This window comes from Falco biarmicus, chromosome 6, assembly GCF_023638135.1.
Source record: "Falco biarmicus isolate bFalBia1 chromosome 6, bFalBia1.pri, whole genome shotgun sequence".
Taxonomy (NCBI): domain Eukaryota; kingdom Metazoa; phylum Chordata; class Aves; order Falconiformes; family Falconidae; genus Falco; species Falco biarmicus.
Genome location: NC_079293.1, coordinates 49380899 through 49397260, shown reverse-complemented (window position 1 = coordinate 49397260; position 16362 = coordinate 49380899). Strand labels below are relative to the sequence as shown.

General features: G+C 45.1%; 1 protein-coding gene across 1 annotated transcript in view; it reads right to left on the bottom strand.

Moving 5' to 3' along the window:
* TMEM181 (transmembrane protein 181) overlaps nucleotides 1–962 on the bottom strand; it is a 36008-nt gene extending 35046 nt beyond the window's left edge. The window contains exon 1 of the mRNA XM_056343430.1: nucleotides 740–962. Within this exon, the coding sequence (XP_056199405.1) occupies nucleotides 740–870 (131 nt within the window). The 5' untranslated portion in view covers nucleotides 871–962. The remainder of the gene's footprint in view (nucleotides 1–739) is intronic.
* Between the last annotated feature and the right edge of the window lie 15400 nt (nucleotides 963–16362).

The window sequence follows — 16362 nt, the reverse complement described above, 5'->3', positions numbered from 1 at the left end:
GTATTTGGGCTGAAGAGATTCATTCTGTTTCCTGGCATTTGTTTCTCCTGATTCTCGCTCTACTTTTTCAGACCCTTTCTCCGATCCAAAAATTCTTTTCTTTTCTAAGCCCGTCCTCCAACGCCGTTGGAGTCCTCCCTAGCCTTGTGTAATCCCTGAGCACGAACGGTCTCCCGCCATCACTGGTCATTTAGGGAAACGGGGGACAGGGCCACGCACGGCAGGAACATGGATGCAGCCTGCTCAGTGCACCCGTCCCTTTGCCGGCCACTGCTTTCCCCGCCCGCTTGTCCCTGTCCTAGGGCCGGTTCACGGTGCTCCAGACCACGTTCCGCCGCCTCGCTAGGGCAGGGGAAGGCGTGCACGGAGGGATGCAGATGGGAACTGCGGGTATCACCGATGTAAGGACGGGAACGCGGGAGGTGGGGAACGGCGGCGCTGGGCTTTCTGCCCGGAGGCGCTGCGGCCCCGGTACCGCCGCGGCGGGACTGCAGGGCCCGGGCCCCGCGGCGCCGCCCGCCGGAACACGGCCCCGGGCTGGGGCGGCGGCTCCCGCTGCGCCGCCGGGGCTCGTCGCCCGAAGCCCGGCCTCAGATCGCCGGTGCCGGTCCCCGCCCAGCATCCCCCGGCTCGCTCCCGGTGACGGCCCGGTCCCCTCCGGAGCCGCCGGCCGAGCGCCGCGGAGGCCAGGCCGGAGGAAGCCGCGGAGCCCCGGGGAGAGCCGCGCCCGCGCCCGTACCGGTAGTAGCGGTCATCCTTGTAGGGGGTGAGGTCTTCCTTGATCTCCCGGTAGGTCTCCCGCACCCGCCTGCAGAAGCGCTTGACCTCGCCGCACAGCGGGCTCCCGAAGGCGGCGAAATCCGCCTCCATGGCGCCCCGCGCCGCCTCAGGCCCCGCGCTCCGCCATGGCGCCCCGCCAGAGCCCGCCCGGCGCTGCGCGGCCGCGGGGCGGGGGCGGCGCAGGAGCCGCAGCGGCGGCGGCGGCGGCAGGGGCGGGCCCTCGGCGCACGGCCCGCGCCCGCGGGGGCGGCGGGAGCCGCTTCAGCACCACGGAGAGGGGCGGCCGGTGCCCGGGAAGGCCGCTGCCCCGCCCCGCCCGGGGAAAGGGGCCGGGGCAGGGCAGGGCTGCGGGGCAGGGCGGCAGGGCTGGGCTGCGGGGCCGGGGCAGGGCAGGGCTGCGGGGCAGGGCGGCAGGGCTGGGCTGCGGGGCCGGGGCAGGGCAGGGCTGCGGGGCAGGGCGGCAGGGCTGGGCTGCGGGGCCGGGGCTGGGCTGCGGGGCCGGGGCAGGGCTGGGCTGCGGAGCCGGCGCGGCGCCAGGGTGCCGGCTGCGGGGCCGGGGCAGGGCTGGGCTGCGGGGCCGGGGCAGGGCTGGGCTGCGGAGCCGGCGCGGCGCCAGGGTGCCGGCTGCGGGGCCAAGGCCTCTCCGCCCCCCGTGGCTGATGCCGGGCAGCGGGGGCTCCCCCGGCCCCCCGCCCCGCCCGGCCCGGCCTGCCCGCAGCGCCCGGGGAAGCAGGGAAAGGCCGCGCGTTACCTCTGCTGCCAACATCGGGGTGTGTGTGTGTAAAATAAAACCGGTCTGTTCTTCAAAGCACACCAGCTCTACCTGAAGTGGATGTCCCGGGTTTTATGGGATCTTTTATCCCACCAAAATGAGGCCGGCTGGCACCACTGAAGAAGGCCTAGCACAGGAAAGAAATCCTGTGGGAAATCCACTTTTTTTGGGCATAATGCTCCAGCATTATGAACAAAGCTGTTTTGATTTTCAGAGTGACTTCTGCTGCGCTCTGGTCAATTTCCAGCATGAGGTATTAGCTTAATTTGTATTAAATTTTTCTTCTTAAACAACCTTAAAACATTTTAACTCTGTTTTAAATTATTCTATCAATTAAAATCTTAATCATTTCCATGGATGAATGGCAATGATGGTATCCATATTAAATATGAAAATGCATCGCTATTGATATGTTGTAATAAATTCTGGAGAGCCTCTGCACTGCCCCATGTAAATGTCTTTCCCATTCGTGCTCAGGAAGCTGGCCCGGGATATTTCCCGGCTTTGCCCTTACTCTGTATTTTATCCCACACGAAGGCTGGGACATGCACTTTTACTTTAAAAGCCCACTTCGATACCTCACCAATATGTGCTGACAAGAAGTTATTCCTGGTGGTACAGTGGGAGAGGGACAAAAAAGTCCTGTGGCAGGTGGCTGGGGGAAAGAGCATGAGAGGAAGGCTGGCCTCTGGCTAAGAATTTCTGTTTCCTAACTCTGAATGTTTCTAAGCCTGAGAAGATGTAGCAGCAGGATAGAAGCCACATGCACATTTAGGCTGGAGGCTAGAAGGTTCCTAACAAGCACAGGACTATTGCTCTGGAACAGTCTCTGAAGAGGACCACAGAGCCCAGCCAGAGTTAGGGTAGAGCCTGAACAGCTTCTGAACAGCTACTCTGAAACCTCAGGACAGGCTTAGCAGGTCCCTTGCACGATTGTGACTGCCTGTGTGCTGTAACACACCAGCACCCTGCTCGTTACATACATGTGGCTGATGTAGTCATTTTCCTGGAAGTGTTTATTTCAGGGTAAACATTTCATTTGTGATTAAGATTTAGCCATGATTTCCCTCAAAGCAAGAATTAAAATTTGTTATGTGTGATGAATGTGCTGCTTCCAGCTCTCAGGCTCAGAGATAGGAATAATCAATGGGATCTTTAAATATTTACCAAAAGGAGGAAATAAAGCACTTAAAGCTTCAGCAGAGTAAACCCACATTCACTACTAGGAGTTGCGCAGTTAGTGTAGCAAAATAATAAAAAAAAAGGCTCAAAGATTTAAAACAGATTACCATTTAATTACTTACAATGAAATGACCTCTATTGCATTTATTTCTCACACCCCACACCGCAAACCAGGGTTTGCCCAAGGGCCCAAAGCAGCACCGTTCCTGACGTGCAATCTGTTTTCCTCCCTGTTGTGCTGAACATTATCCAGGCTGGCTCCAAGCAGTGTGTGTCCCCTGCACCTCGAGTGCCTCAGGAGGAAATCACACCCGCTGTGGAAGGCTGACGGTCAGGCCTGCAGGTTACTCAGAGAAGGTGTCAGCGCTGACCATATATTAACCCACCACCTTTTGCTACCAAAAAAAAGCAGTCAATGTTTCAACTAATTACCAGACATTATGGGATTAAAATTACTAGGCTTGTGAACAGTGAAGTTGGTGTGAAGACCCAAGCTAATTGCATATTCCCATTGCGGTCCAATTAAACGCTCAGAAATGCTAAGGTCAAGAATTCATTTTGAGTTTCCAAAACACTTCAGCGTGTCAACAAAGCAAGCAATACACAGAGCTGTATGCATGTACCACCAGTGTGCCAATCAAATGTTTTCAGTGCATGGCCTCTTCTGCCTGGGAAGTGACCAGACACTGAAAGCACACGGAGCCGTGCTGGCTGTGCCTTGTGCAGCCAAGAAAACACCCAAGAGCTGAGGACACTGGTGATCTGTGATGTTCAGCCACCTAAAAGTGACTTTGAGAAAATGGTACTGTAGTTACAAGTCTGGCTTGTTGCTTTTTTTAAAAAGCGCTTCCTTTGCGACGCAGTAGCAATTCCTAGGTAACATTTTTAAGGCAAAAAAGTTACCTTCCATCCAAGCTTTTTCTTCGAAGAAATGTCAGGTTTTCCTTTTTTTTTCTTAAATGAGAAAAATATTAAAATGAACTTCTAATATTAAACAGCCACTTCTATTAAAATTAAAACTGCCAATCTATTTTCTATTGTTAAAACCTAATGAACAGAATATTTCAGTTAGTTGTTACCTACCCCTAGCCCTGCAGATGCTAACAGATCGGGCTTCTACCTTCATCAGTGGGTCCATCCTGTCAGTGCAGTCATGGCACAGGTCGGGCTGGCAGAGAAAAGCGTTTTGTTCTGCGGGAAGCACAACTTCAATAAAAGCAAAGGAAGCTCAAGGTTTCATAGGCAGCTTTGCAGACAACATACAAGAGTAATGAATGAATGACCTGCACTGGGACACTGCTCTGGGGTATGACTTGCCCTGTTCATTTCAGGGCACCCTAACTCATCTGTCCAAGCACAGCACCTTCTGTGTCAACCTATTTTGCTGCTTTGCACAGCACGTAATAAAAAAGAGGCACCATCAAACCGCATGTAAGAACAAACCAGACTAAAGTAATACTGAGAGTCCAATAAATCTCAGTTAGAACATAAGCATCTGGAACTCAGTTGATCCCTTGAGTGCTTCATGAGTGAGACAAAAGCCCCAAGAGTCTAAGAATAAGATGTGATCAAACGCAACATCTGTTCAAGGCACTCATTGTATCACCTCACACGGACAGAGTTTATTTTGAAGGTGGAGCTTAACAGAAGTCCTCCACATAATATTTCTTCCTGGCTCTCCCCCTGTGTATAGTTAGCCTTTTGCAGCATCAGCCACATGTATTAAACTGTGATAGTAGCTAAATACGTTTGGCAATCCATGTAAAAGCACCAGGATTATTACTCTGGGCTCTCTCAGAAACAATAGCAGCTGGTGCAAAGAAGTTAAGGGAATAACTGCTGCCAGCTGAAGTCCCTCCTTTTCAGCAAAGGAACAAAACCCACAAGCAAGCAGAAGTCCAGCTGCTTAGCAAATACTTTCTCCTTCAAAACTCTTTTGAACCAGAGAAAGACAGTAGGGGCAGCTGCTGGCTGAAAAGAGCAACTGCCTTTTTCCTTCCAAGTGTAGTTAAGGACTGGCACATCAGATAGCACAGAAACAAGCACAGAAACATGACTCTCCCAAGGTAAGAGTGTCTGTGCTGCTGTTACACAGTTGCAAATATGCCCCCGAGTCTCACCACATACAGGACCTGTCACTGATTATCTCCAAATAGCAGTAGTAGAAACTGCGCTGAGTCCCACAGAATACTCAGCACTTTGGTGCACCCTGCCCTCTTCTCCACTGCTGCCTTGATTCTGGGGAAAAGTTACTCCTGCCTTGCCCCAGGCCATCATGGCCTGACTGCCTCCTCCTGTCAGAAAATGACTTTGTCACAGGTACCCACTTGCAATGACAGCTGTTGCCATACAGCCCTTGCTGCAGGTGGAGAGGATCGCAGCAGGGCACTGGGGACAGAAAGGCTGGAGGAGCTCAGCAGGAGCACGGTGCTCACCGTGAAGCAAGGCTTCTTACTTATTTGAAGAGGTGGTGCAGAGACATCAGCTGGGACAGCCCTGGCAGATCATCCATAACAAATCATCCCTTTGTTGACAGGGGCTTTGGAGCCGCGGCTGCTCTTGCCATCACTGGGAGGAAAAAAGCTCTACACATCTGGCTGGAGCTGTCATTCCTGTCCCTTACAGCAGCAGCAAGAAAGACTCATCACTCTCTCTTTGTATCTTTGTAGATGAATCTTCCCTGAATCTATCCTGCTTTGAAGAGTTGTGAGGACAGGAAAATACAACAAGATTTATAATCTCTTTTGATTAAAACTTAAGAAGAATCTCTTGTGAAGTGATTTCAAGGATGACAAAGAAGAAACCCTAATGACACCTGATTAACACTCTTGTGTATGTCTCAGAATGGCTGGGTTGCTCTTCTCCTGACTTTCATGTAAGAGCAGTGAGAAGACTGAAATGGCCTAATTGGGAGCATGACTAAGTTGCCTGTCCTATATATAAATTCACATTTTAATATGGTGTACCAGTGTGATTACTGGCTTTCAAATGTCAACTATACTTGGAATAATAATTACCAGTGGCATACATTAGCTTAAATATCCCACTCATATTAAAAGGAATACTCATAAGGTAAATAAAAACTCAGCAACTTGTGATATCTAGGTAACAACTAGTGAAGACTTAAGAATAACTGCGTATTTTTAATTGCTGCTTACTCTTTGTATTTTGGTTACCATAAGTCAGTGACGTAGATCACCATCTTTACTTTTCTGTTCTCATACAGCATATTGCTGCAAGTGTACTTCAGAGAAAATTTTAAACACGATCTTCAAACCGTATAGCTGTATTTTTCTAAAGTTTCATAATGTTTGAGAAAATACATGTAATGCCATATCCTGCCAGTTTTATTGTATCTATTTTAAGCAAAATACCTTTGCTTTGATTTGAAGATGCCCATTACCCTTCCTTTCAAAGTCATTTCTCTTGTGAGATATAGTCTCATCTCTCAAGAATATTTAGGATTAATTGACTAATAATAATGCAAAATACATCGGACTAAAAATGTGTGATGGGTTGACCCTGGATGGGCAACCAAACTCCCGCTCTCCTTGCTCACTCCCCCACCCTGCCCTGCAACCAATTGGACAGGCAACAAAATAAAAAGAACAGGAGCAAAAACCCTCATGGGTAGAGATAAAACAGGGAAACCGCTTACTTGCCAATTACTGTTGGAGGCAAACCACAGTTTACTGGGGGCATTTAATTTATTGAGATGCATATTTGAGTACTGATTTGGACACTGGGAAACAACACCAAAAAAACCCAAACCAAACATTTACACACTTAAGGAAACCACCTTTTCTCCATCTTTCCCAGGCTCATCTTCATCCAAGCACCTCTCCTCTGCACTCCCCTAACCCAGTTATCACTGCAAGTTACACCCAGTCCCCTCCCGTGAGGCAATGGGCGGTGGTGGGGGTGCAGTCAGGACACTGAGGTTTCTCTCTGCGGCTCCCTCCTCACTCTTTTCCTGTGCTCTGGTGTGGGTCATCCAGAGGCTGCTGTCTCTTTTGGGGTGTACCTGCTCCAGCATGGCCTTACCCATAGGCTGCAGTCCCTCCAGTGGGGTGTGTATGCTCCAGGGGGGCTGTGTGCGTCCTCTCCATGGGCCACACAGCCCCTTGGCAGTGGTGGGGTGCCTGCCCTACCATGAAGCACCTCCTCGTCCTCTGACCTTGGTGCTCTCCTGCTGTTTCTCACTCTTTTTGTTCCCTCCTCCTACCTCTGCTCTTTCTTAAATATGTTTCTACGGAGGCACCAGCAGCTTTGCTGATGGGCTTAGCTGTGTCCTGCACTGGGTCTGTTTTGGAGCTGGCTGAAACCATCTGTCCCCGACACAGGGCAGCCCCAGCCTCTTCCCAGAGAGACCACCTTTGCAGCCCTCCCTGCCAGCACCTGGGCACCCACACCCCATACAGTACACCGTTCTTCGGATAGAAGACTTCATAATACTTTTCCATTACATGTAATACTCCTGTTTCTGAACTGTTTTCTGTAGAGCTCAAGGGAAGCAATTAAAACTAACTTGGAAATAGTGAAAAGTGCCAGGCATTTTGGAAAACTTCTCCTCTCCTTCTAGAAGCAGTTTATTGCCTCCATGCACAGTCACACATAAATTAATGCTGAGAATCTTTAGATACTGCTAGATCTAACTAGAAACACGCAGTATTACCAGGACCTTATTCTGTGCTTGGGAATCTCCTTTCTGCAGCCAGTTGTTTCTGGTTGGAACCACAAAGTTGAATACCCAGCTATAAATAGCACATAACATTTTTTTTGAAAGTAATAAACCCCCATAGATAATACAGCTTTTGCAGCAGGTGTCCGTAGCCCAGTAGAGCAAACCAAGAGCTCTTGGACAAACCAACAAATGCGTATCCCACTCAGCCATTTAGGACTACAGCTAATTTGCAGGGCTCAGGCATATTTCTAGGCTCCTGGGCCTTGTGTGGCTAAATCATGAGCCCGCAAAAGACAGGGATTCCTCATCCTCAGGCCCTCACTTCTCCTCCCCTTGCAGGAAAGAAAGAAACCTGGGTGTGTAGACGGCAAAGGAGTAGACGTGTCCTCCAGCTAGGTCATCATCTGGCTGATGAGGGCACCAAGACCTTGGCAAATACTGACCTATGCCTCTGGAGCCAATTCGCCTTTGGGCATTGTGTGTTTCACACATTTACCTCTACATCTGTCCAAATGCATTTAACTAAAGCGGTCTTGATCAGAACACTTCACAGGATGGAGAACCCACAACTTCTTTGAGCTTGTTCCAGTGTTAATTATTTTTGTTATTAAATGTGTCTTACTTCTTTTTGTACTTGGTTTCAGCCCCCAGTCATTAGTGCTTGTTGTGCCTTTCCCTGCTAAATTAAAGTGCCTTTTGATACCAGTATTTCAGTTCAGTTAGTTTTTTTAAGATAGTGAGAATTATTTAATTACGCTCTTCTGAAAGAAATAAGCTAAACAGACATATCTCTTGCTGTAAGGAATCTTTTTCAGTTTTTGAACTTAATAGTTTTTCAAGACTTTCCCTTCTTCCAAGACAGTTTAAAAGCCAGGACAGCAGAAGCAGATTCAGTATTTTATCAGGTGAAATAATTTTCCACCTTCCACTGCCCCACTTGTGAACCTGAGGATTGTACTAGCTGTTTCTGAAAGAAGGTCTTGGGATTGTGAACATATCCCATTGAGGCGCTTTGCTCTGACCTATGCCTCCAAATCAGACCTGCAGCTTTCAGAGCTAAATTACTGATTTTCAAGATATGCCCACATCCCTTGCTCCTAAATGCATAATTTCACATGCACCTATATTAAAAATGCATTTTGTCTGTGACGTTTCAAAATGCATTTTGTCTGTGATGTTTCACTGCCTTGTCTTTAGTGCTGTTTGCCTTTCTGGCAGTTTTGTGCCATGTCCAGACCTGATCAACCACAGTCCTGTAGTTCCTTTCGAGTCCTGTTCACGGTCAGATCTAGTACCTGTCTCTGCAACATTCTATCAGAAACAGTCCACTCAGTGACGATTCCAGGTTGCAGGCTACTTTGTGAGATCACTTGGTCCATTCATAATCCATTTAAAGCACACCTCGTTCACACTAGTTATTGCTAATCTCTTTACTGGGACTCTAGGCATTATTTCATCAAATGCCCTGTGAATGGAATTTTATCTACAAATTGAGGTAATAACCTCAAATAATGGTGTCAAAGGACACAGTGGGATAAGATCTCTTTTTTTCTCCATAATAACATATCACCTAAAATTATTTTCTCATGGTTTACATCCTTATACTCCAGTTTTTGACTGACTCCTCTATCATCTTTTTTATTATGCTGCCTGCTGCTGGGGCCAGCATGGCTGGCCTGCTACCTACTTCCTTTTTTTCAAATATTGTGAGCTCAGCATTTTCTCAGGCTCCTGAAATTTCTCAGACTATATAAAATTCATTAAAAATGCACAGCAGTTGGCTGGATCTCCCTTTCGCCTGCTCTGTGCCATTCTTGATAAACTAGCCAAGTCTCAACCTTTTGAAAAAAGAATGAAACAGGGTGAACTGATACAGGTCAATTCTGGTTATTACTGCAAGTCATTAACTATATTGTCTGAAGAACGCATTTGGCAGGACATTTAATTTTGTACTTTAACTTGCACTAAATTTACCCATCTATTTTAGCAGAGAAGGAAGGAAGGTGTTGAGTGTGCTCAAGTCTAGCAATATGTTCTCCAACCGTAAGCAGTATGTGATACCATCTTGCATCGTTCAGGGTGACAAATTATAGCTCCCACATTTTTTCTTAAAGTTAGCTCATGTACTTTGTAGCTCATGTACTTTGTAGCAAGATATTTTTTTTAGACCTAAAATTGCAGAACTGGCTCTGGAGCTTGGAATCTCTTGACATGCTGCCTAATGCCTCCGTGTATCTTTTGCCTCCTTGTATCTTTTGCCTCCTTGTGTGAGAAAGGAATTTCTTTAGAAGCATTTTATTTTGGGGCTGTACAGCAAGTTTCAAGCTATAGTAGGATTCAATCCAGTTATTGCTGTCCACAAGAGAGCTGAGAATTATTGAAATTACATCTCTTCGGATCAGTCACAGTTTAAATCCACTTCCTGGGTACCGCTCAGCAGATCTGTACTGTGGGCAACTGGACACAACACAGTTTGCTTTTTCACATCTCTGCAGTGCTCTCAAGACCCAAATTCTTTGATGATTCAAGCTGTCTCTCCCAACTGCCTGTGGGTGTACTGTCTGGTCCCTCAGGGAATTACCTTGAATATTCCTCCTGCTAGTTTGCTCAAATTCACTGCTTTGCAGTCCCAGGTGATTTCTGTTGCGGCAGGGATCCGTGTTTCACATTTACTTTATTTTTGTGACATACCGTAAGACTCTTATTGCAGTCTGCAGCTCCCTGCTCACCTCTGGCTCTCCAAGATTGTATTTGGTCCCTACAGCTGCAGTCTGTATGTTCATTCATCATCTGCTCCATAGGAAAATCTCCCTCTCGGTGAACTCATGCAGGCATGATGAAGTAGGGTGAGCTGACCCACTTCCCTATTCCTACCACAGGTGCACCCCAGAAACTGGTGTTTGCCTTGGGGATGCTCCCTCTTCATTCTTGATGCGCTGTTATGAAAAGCCCCTGCCTCCCCACCACACTGTGACCATCACTGATAGATCAGGTTCCTTTAAGGCTCACCGGTATGCTGCATGTATCAAGTGCTAGAAAGCCAGTGTTGCATTGAAGTTGGCTTTAATTTTTTTTTTTCCTTTTTAATTGGCTTGACGAATATATCAAAGGAGATAAAGAACAGGACAATAAAAAGGGAAGCTATTAGAATGCAACACTGAGGAGCTGAAATGGTGCCTTATTCAATCACTCTGAGCCAGGCAGAGACAACCGTTATAGGGCTTCTCCGTGTCACTGCGTCAGGGAAGTCATTATCAGGAACCATCTGGGAGGAAAATCCAGTTAACTGGGTGAGCTTGCTGTGTGTAAAGCTCCTGGGAGTTGCATTCAGCTCACAGAGTTAATGAACCAAGGTCAGAAAATTCAGCTGCTGGTGCCATTTGAAGAAGCAAAATTTAACAATGTTCTTTGAAGACGTCAGTGTTGCTGGACTTTGTTCAGATCCTACAGCCTTTGGTAGCTTCAAAGTGATGATGAAGCTTTTCAATATGGTGCCCTGACTGTTGTTGATGTAGTTTTGTGCTGTAACATTTAAGCTTTACATATTTACCAGTCAAAATCTGACTATTAATAAGAATGATATATACATTCATTGTTTAAAAGCACCATAAACAGACAACATAGAATCTTACAAGTGGTTTATAGTATGTGGATGTGTTAAGGGAAAATACTATTTCAAACAAAATAATTTACATCCATGTCTTACAAATCTTCAGTGAAATGATTATATCCATTTTCTCTCGTCATCTTTAATCTTCTGGTGGGCAGAGAGTTGCAGTTTGCACCTCTTTGTTCAAGCAAAGGCATTACTGATTTGGACATGTGCATTGACCATGGAGGACACACCTGATAATAAATGTGAAAAGCAGCCATGGTGGTGATGATCCAAACATCCACTCCCTGTTCAGATTCTTCTGGGTGTCAGCTGTTTAGCCACAACTTGCAGGACTGAGCAAAAGAGGTTTGCGCTGCAGCAACTGCCTCCAAATTCCAGTGTAAACATACACAGTGCAAAGTGACATGTGCATGCCCAAAGACAGCTGGGACCTACTTCACTCATTTTGGAAGAAAGGATAATAAACTTGTCTACACCAAGTACTGCCCATCACAGGATTTCACAACACCTATGTTTCGATGACATGTGATGAAATTACTAGTGCCTGGAGCTACACCTGCATGCGTTTTCTGTCTCCCAACTTTCCCTCACTTAGCAGTCTGAACATCCCAAACAAGACACATAGGCTTGTTTCAGCTCCACAGACATCAGCCTCAGAGGAGCATTCGACTCCATGGATGCCCGTGAATCTTGTCCAGGCTTGTGTTCCAATCATCTGATATTCTGGCCAAGATGTAAAATTGCTGCATTCGAGGCTCAGCTCAAGGACAATTACATCTTCAGGGGTAAGTGTGGCTGATTTGTACCCGTCCCTTGAGGCACTGACGGCATGCAAAAAAGTCCATCAGCTTTTCAATAAGACAATTTAGGAACTCTGAATTTTTTTCACGTCACTGATTAGCTCAGGGACTCATTTATGACATGGAGAATTCAGCACATAAATGTACTCTCTTTTGCCACAAATTGGATGAGGGCTGAGTTCCTGATGGGTTCAAAACCCTTTCTCTATTGCTACAGAGTTCTGTTCTTGAAATGAACGCATGCTTTGTATCCTGTTGCACATCTCTGCACCTTTTATTTGGCCATCTTTTTGGAAATACCAAACATGACATAAATTTTGCAGCTTCTGTTATCAGCTGGGTAGTGCTAACGACCTGGTGATATCAACACTTAGTTAACATTGTTCATTCTTTGGACTAAATGCATTCTGTAGTAACAGAGACGATGATCTCAGTAGGAGTCACACTTGTAGCCCATTCATTGTCACCAGTCCCAGGGAACACACAGGAACTCCTTTAGCTCTCTGTGTTGCACAATTAATATTTTTCTCAAGAAATGCTTCCAGCATTCTTTTCTGAGCACTTTCCAACTCCATTCTTTCTGTTGGTACTTGAAAACATCTTATATTTCTACTTGGACACCAAGTTGTAATGCATCTATGAAGGTGAATCATGCCTAAAACAATTCCTCCTGGTACCATTATGTGCTGCTTCCGTAACTCTACATACTTTAATAGGGTACCAACACCACCAGAGAGGAAACTGGCCAAGCAGTTAACAGACTGACAGCATCTGCCTCATTAGCACTGACTACATTTATCTCATGCCCTCAAACTGTGCAAACAAAGCTTCAACACCCACCTAGTATTTTAAAGCCATATGTACTTACAGGTCTTCATGAGTTACCTTGAAATTAATCAGTTAAATCATGGCTGTCAGTTGTTTTGCATGATTACTAACTCATTCATATAATTACTGCCTAACAACTATTCTGAGAGCAAATTTCATTGTACATCCTATTCTTTGAATCTCTTCAGCTGATTACTTCGTAATTGCCTGCTACAGTAAGATTCTTCCAGAAGAATGCGGAGATCCAATTTAAAGACACTTGACATCATCAGTTGTCTGTAAAACTCTACTCAAAACCATTTAAAATGTGTTTTTTTGATTAAATTGTTCTCAACTTTGTCTGTCTCTTGCACTCAGTAATCTATACATAGTAGACTAATGCAACAACTTTGGGAGTGTGATAAACACTGCTTTATCCTCATGAATTCCATGTTTTGGTCTTTCAGACCTGGCCTCCAGCTTAGGACAGCTGCAGGTTTTGGATCTGTTCTTCATTGGCTTGCTAATAACTTCACAGATGCAAGCAATCTTGCTATGAAGCTGCTCATTGTTACCATCTTTGGATAACGATATTTTCCTAATGGATGTCAACTGCTCTTAGTATGCAACATCTTCTATTTCAGAATATTTGAATTTTAGATCATCATTCTCACCATATAGCATTTTATTTTGATTTCTCTTCACATTCAATATTCACACAGTAAAAATTTCCACAAAAAAACCTTCTGTGGCCACTACCTTTCTAGCGATGATGGCAGGCTGACCACCACTGTAGATTTTGCATTGATGTACCTGAATACAAGTTATTTACACTTATGCATCAGCGTAAGTTTTGTTCTTAGTTCTTCTGAAGTAAGGTACATTCTGTCTCACATGCTGCTGATCCCTCTGCCCCCCAACAGCTTCACTGACTTCCAGAAGCCTCTCTTTTCTCAGTTGCTACTGCCATACTCTTTGGAGAGCTCTTTCATCACGCATATACCGCAGTACTTCTGATGATACTCAGTTAGTGGCACTTTACTCTCACTCGAGTTTTCCACAATCTCTAGAAGTGGAATTTAATTGGGGATTCTGGCAGCTCTCCAAAGATGCTGCTCTCTCAATTTATGGCCTGTGGGCACACTTCATCAGCATCTGGAACTTCTGAAATTCATAGCACAACTTCCAGTATGAATTATACATATGCCACCGTTCTTTGAAAATGTCCACTCTTCCTTCACACTCACTGATATGTTCTGTTGATCAGACACTATTCAAATTGCTAAAATCTGTATATTCTTTTAAACGGCATATAAAATTATTAGTTTCACATAAACAGGAATACTAGCATTGGATTTAGGAACGAAACTGGAATCTTGGCTTTAGTGACTCTCTTAAGCCACACAAATAAAGCCTGTCAAAATGAATGTTTGCCACCTCAGATTATACTAGCTACCACATCAGCTCAAGGAGAAGAATCTTCAGGTATGTTCATAGATATGATGAAAACAAGGATGCTTCTCTCATTAGAAAGCATCATAAAATGAGATAGAGAAATCACTTAAAAGTCAAAGCAGTTACGTGACTTCTGAAGATGAGATTCTGCATTTGGCTGCCTCTGCCCAAGGCAATTAGAAGCCTCCATGATGTTTAAATCACCTTTAGTATCTTCCCTTGGCTGTAACTGCCTCATATAGACTATTCTCCAAAATAAACATCCTTTCTGATTACAAAAATGTAAAAAAGTTCTAAATGGCTTTGAAAGGAAAAGGAGGAAATTAATCTCACCAAAACTGTGCAACAAAGGGAAAAAAAGATACTCTTTAAGTGAGAGGACTATCACCACAGAGTGCAATGAGAAAGGAGAAGAACAAAGAAATGCTACTCAGTGCAGTTCAAATTCAACTTTCCTCCTTATCCATGGGGAAGTCAGAAACAGAAGAAAATGTGGAACAGCTGGGAAGGATAAAAATATCAGGAGATGCAACAAAGCAAAGCATTCTCCCGTATCAATAGGTTTCCCTTTGATGAAACAAAAAAAGATTTTAAATGTGTGTGTTTTAAACAGAACAAAAAATGAGAATATGCAACAGACAGGTATAATGGATGAGGAGCAAGATGAAAGCTCTGAGATGAATCTCCATTGTTATGAAGTGCTGCTTTTTTTTTTTCCTGGTCCTGTACAGCTCCCTTACAACTAGGTAATTACTTAGCTCCTGACTCTACACCATTAAGATTACAAAATGAAAACTGGGCTGCTGTTGAAAAACTTAGCAGTATAGAGATTGCTATTTTATTATGGACAGTTATTTTGGTGGTAACGCCAATAAAAAATAGAATATGCCATTGACCAGAGAACATCAACAAAAAGCTCATGATCTAGTCAGCAGTTCATACATACAAGCTTATCTGTATGTATAGCTGCTGCATTCCCAGCTTCTTTTTAAAAAGCCCCTGCTTAAATATTGTTCCCTCATGTCTGCACACATCCTGACCTCTAAACCAGGCAGCATAAATAGAGGGCACTGGGCACAAACAGCCCTTGTGTTCACCTAAATCTTAAAAATAAGATAGCACCATTATCAACAACCACCACAACTGTGTATTAAAAAAACCAAATAAATGCTGTTAATCCCTCTAGGGAGGCAGGAAAATGATCACAGGAATCTTTCTAGGATATTTCCTTAAAGGCTCAAAAAATTTTGTTTACTGCACCCCCTGTTAATTGATAACTTTTGCATTTGCATCACTAGTTAGTTACAGCTCCAGTGTTCTCATCTAGTCACACTTCTGTACCAATGCAGAGAAGGTGATGCAGCAAACTATAATTTATTTACAAACTACAAGTAACTCCATGTGTTAAATTTAGCTGGCTGCACCCAGCAGTGAGGGGCTTTCCAAAAACCATCTTCCAGAAAAACAAGCCAAACTGCATTAGCTCAGTTCCTGAGCAAAGGAGACAGAGATTGTTACCCTGATTGCATCAATTACCAGTGCTGTAGTTGGCAGAACCCCCCCAAATTACCATGAAAAAAGGGCAGGGAAGCAGAAGATTACTATATTTTAAGTCAATAGCCAACACAAAGAAGGAAAAACCTGAAAACTGCTTGAACCTCAATCTAAAACTGCATGAATCAGCTTAGTTCAGCCAGCCAGTTACTAGCTCAGGGAAACACCAAAACTAGCCAAAGCACAAAAAGCACAAGGCCAAAGCAGAGTGCCATCACCAGAAGCTATAGTGCCGTTCCATTTCTCTGTCTCCAAACATAACAAGTAATTTCATCATTTCTGCATTTCAGTAGAAGTTTAATTTTACCCAAAACCTCATCTAGAGCTCCAGGAGATTTCATCAGTGTTGGCAGATCCCCAGCACCCATTCCCTGGCTAGAAGAGGACTTTTCACAGTTGCAGTGCAAAGCATTCAGACACAACGCTGGGAATCCTCCCCCTTCTCCTCATTCCCAGAGACTGACACTCCAGGTTTAAGAAGCTTGTTTTAGAAACACCGGTGTACAAACGGTGACACTGGTTCACAGTGATCCCAGTGTTTTGTCTCCTACAACAGTCATTTGCAGATTTCTTGGGAAGAGTGAGAACAGAGCAAATTCATATGGTATTTCCCCCAGTACTCTTCTAGTCTCTGACTATTTTCAGCTCAGGGAACTTTCTGCTCCTGTTGTAGTTTGTTCAGTTCCCAGTGGAGCTCTCTTTCACTCATGTT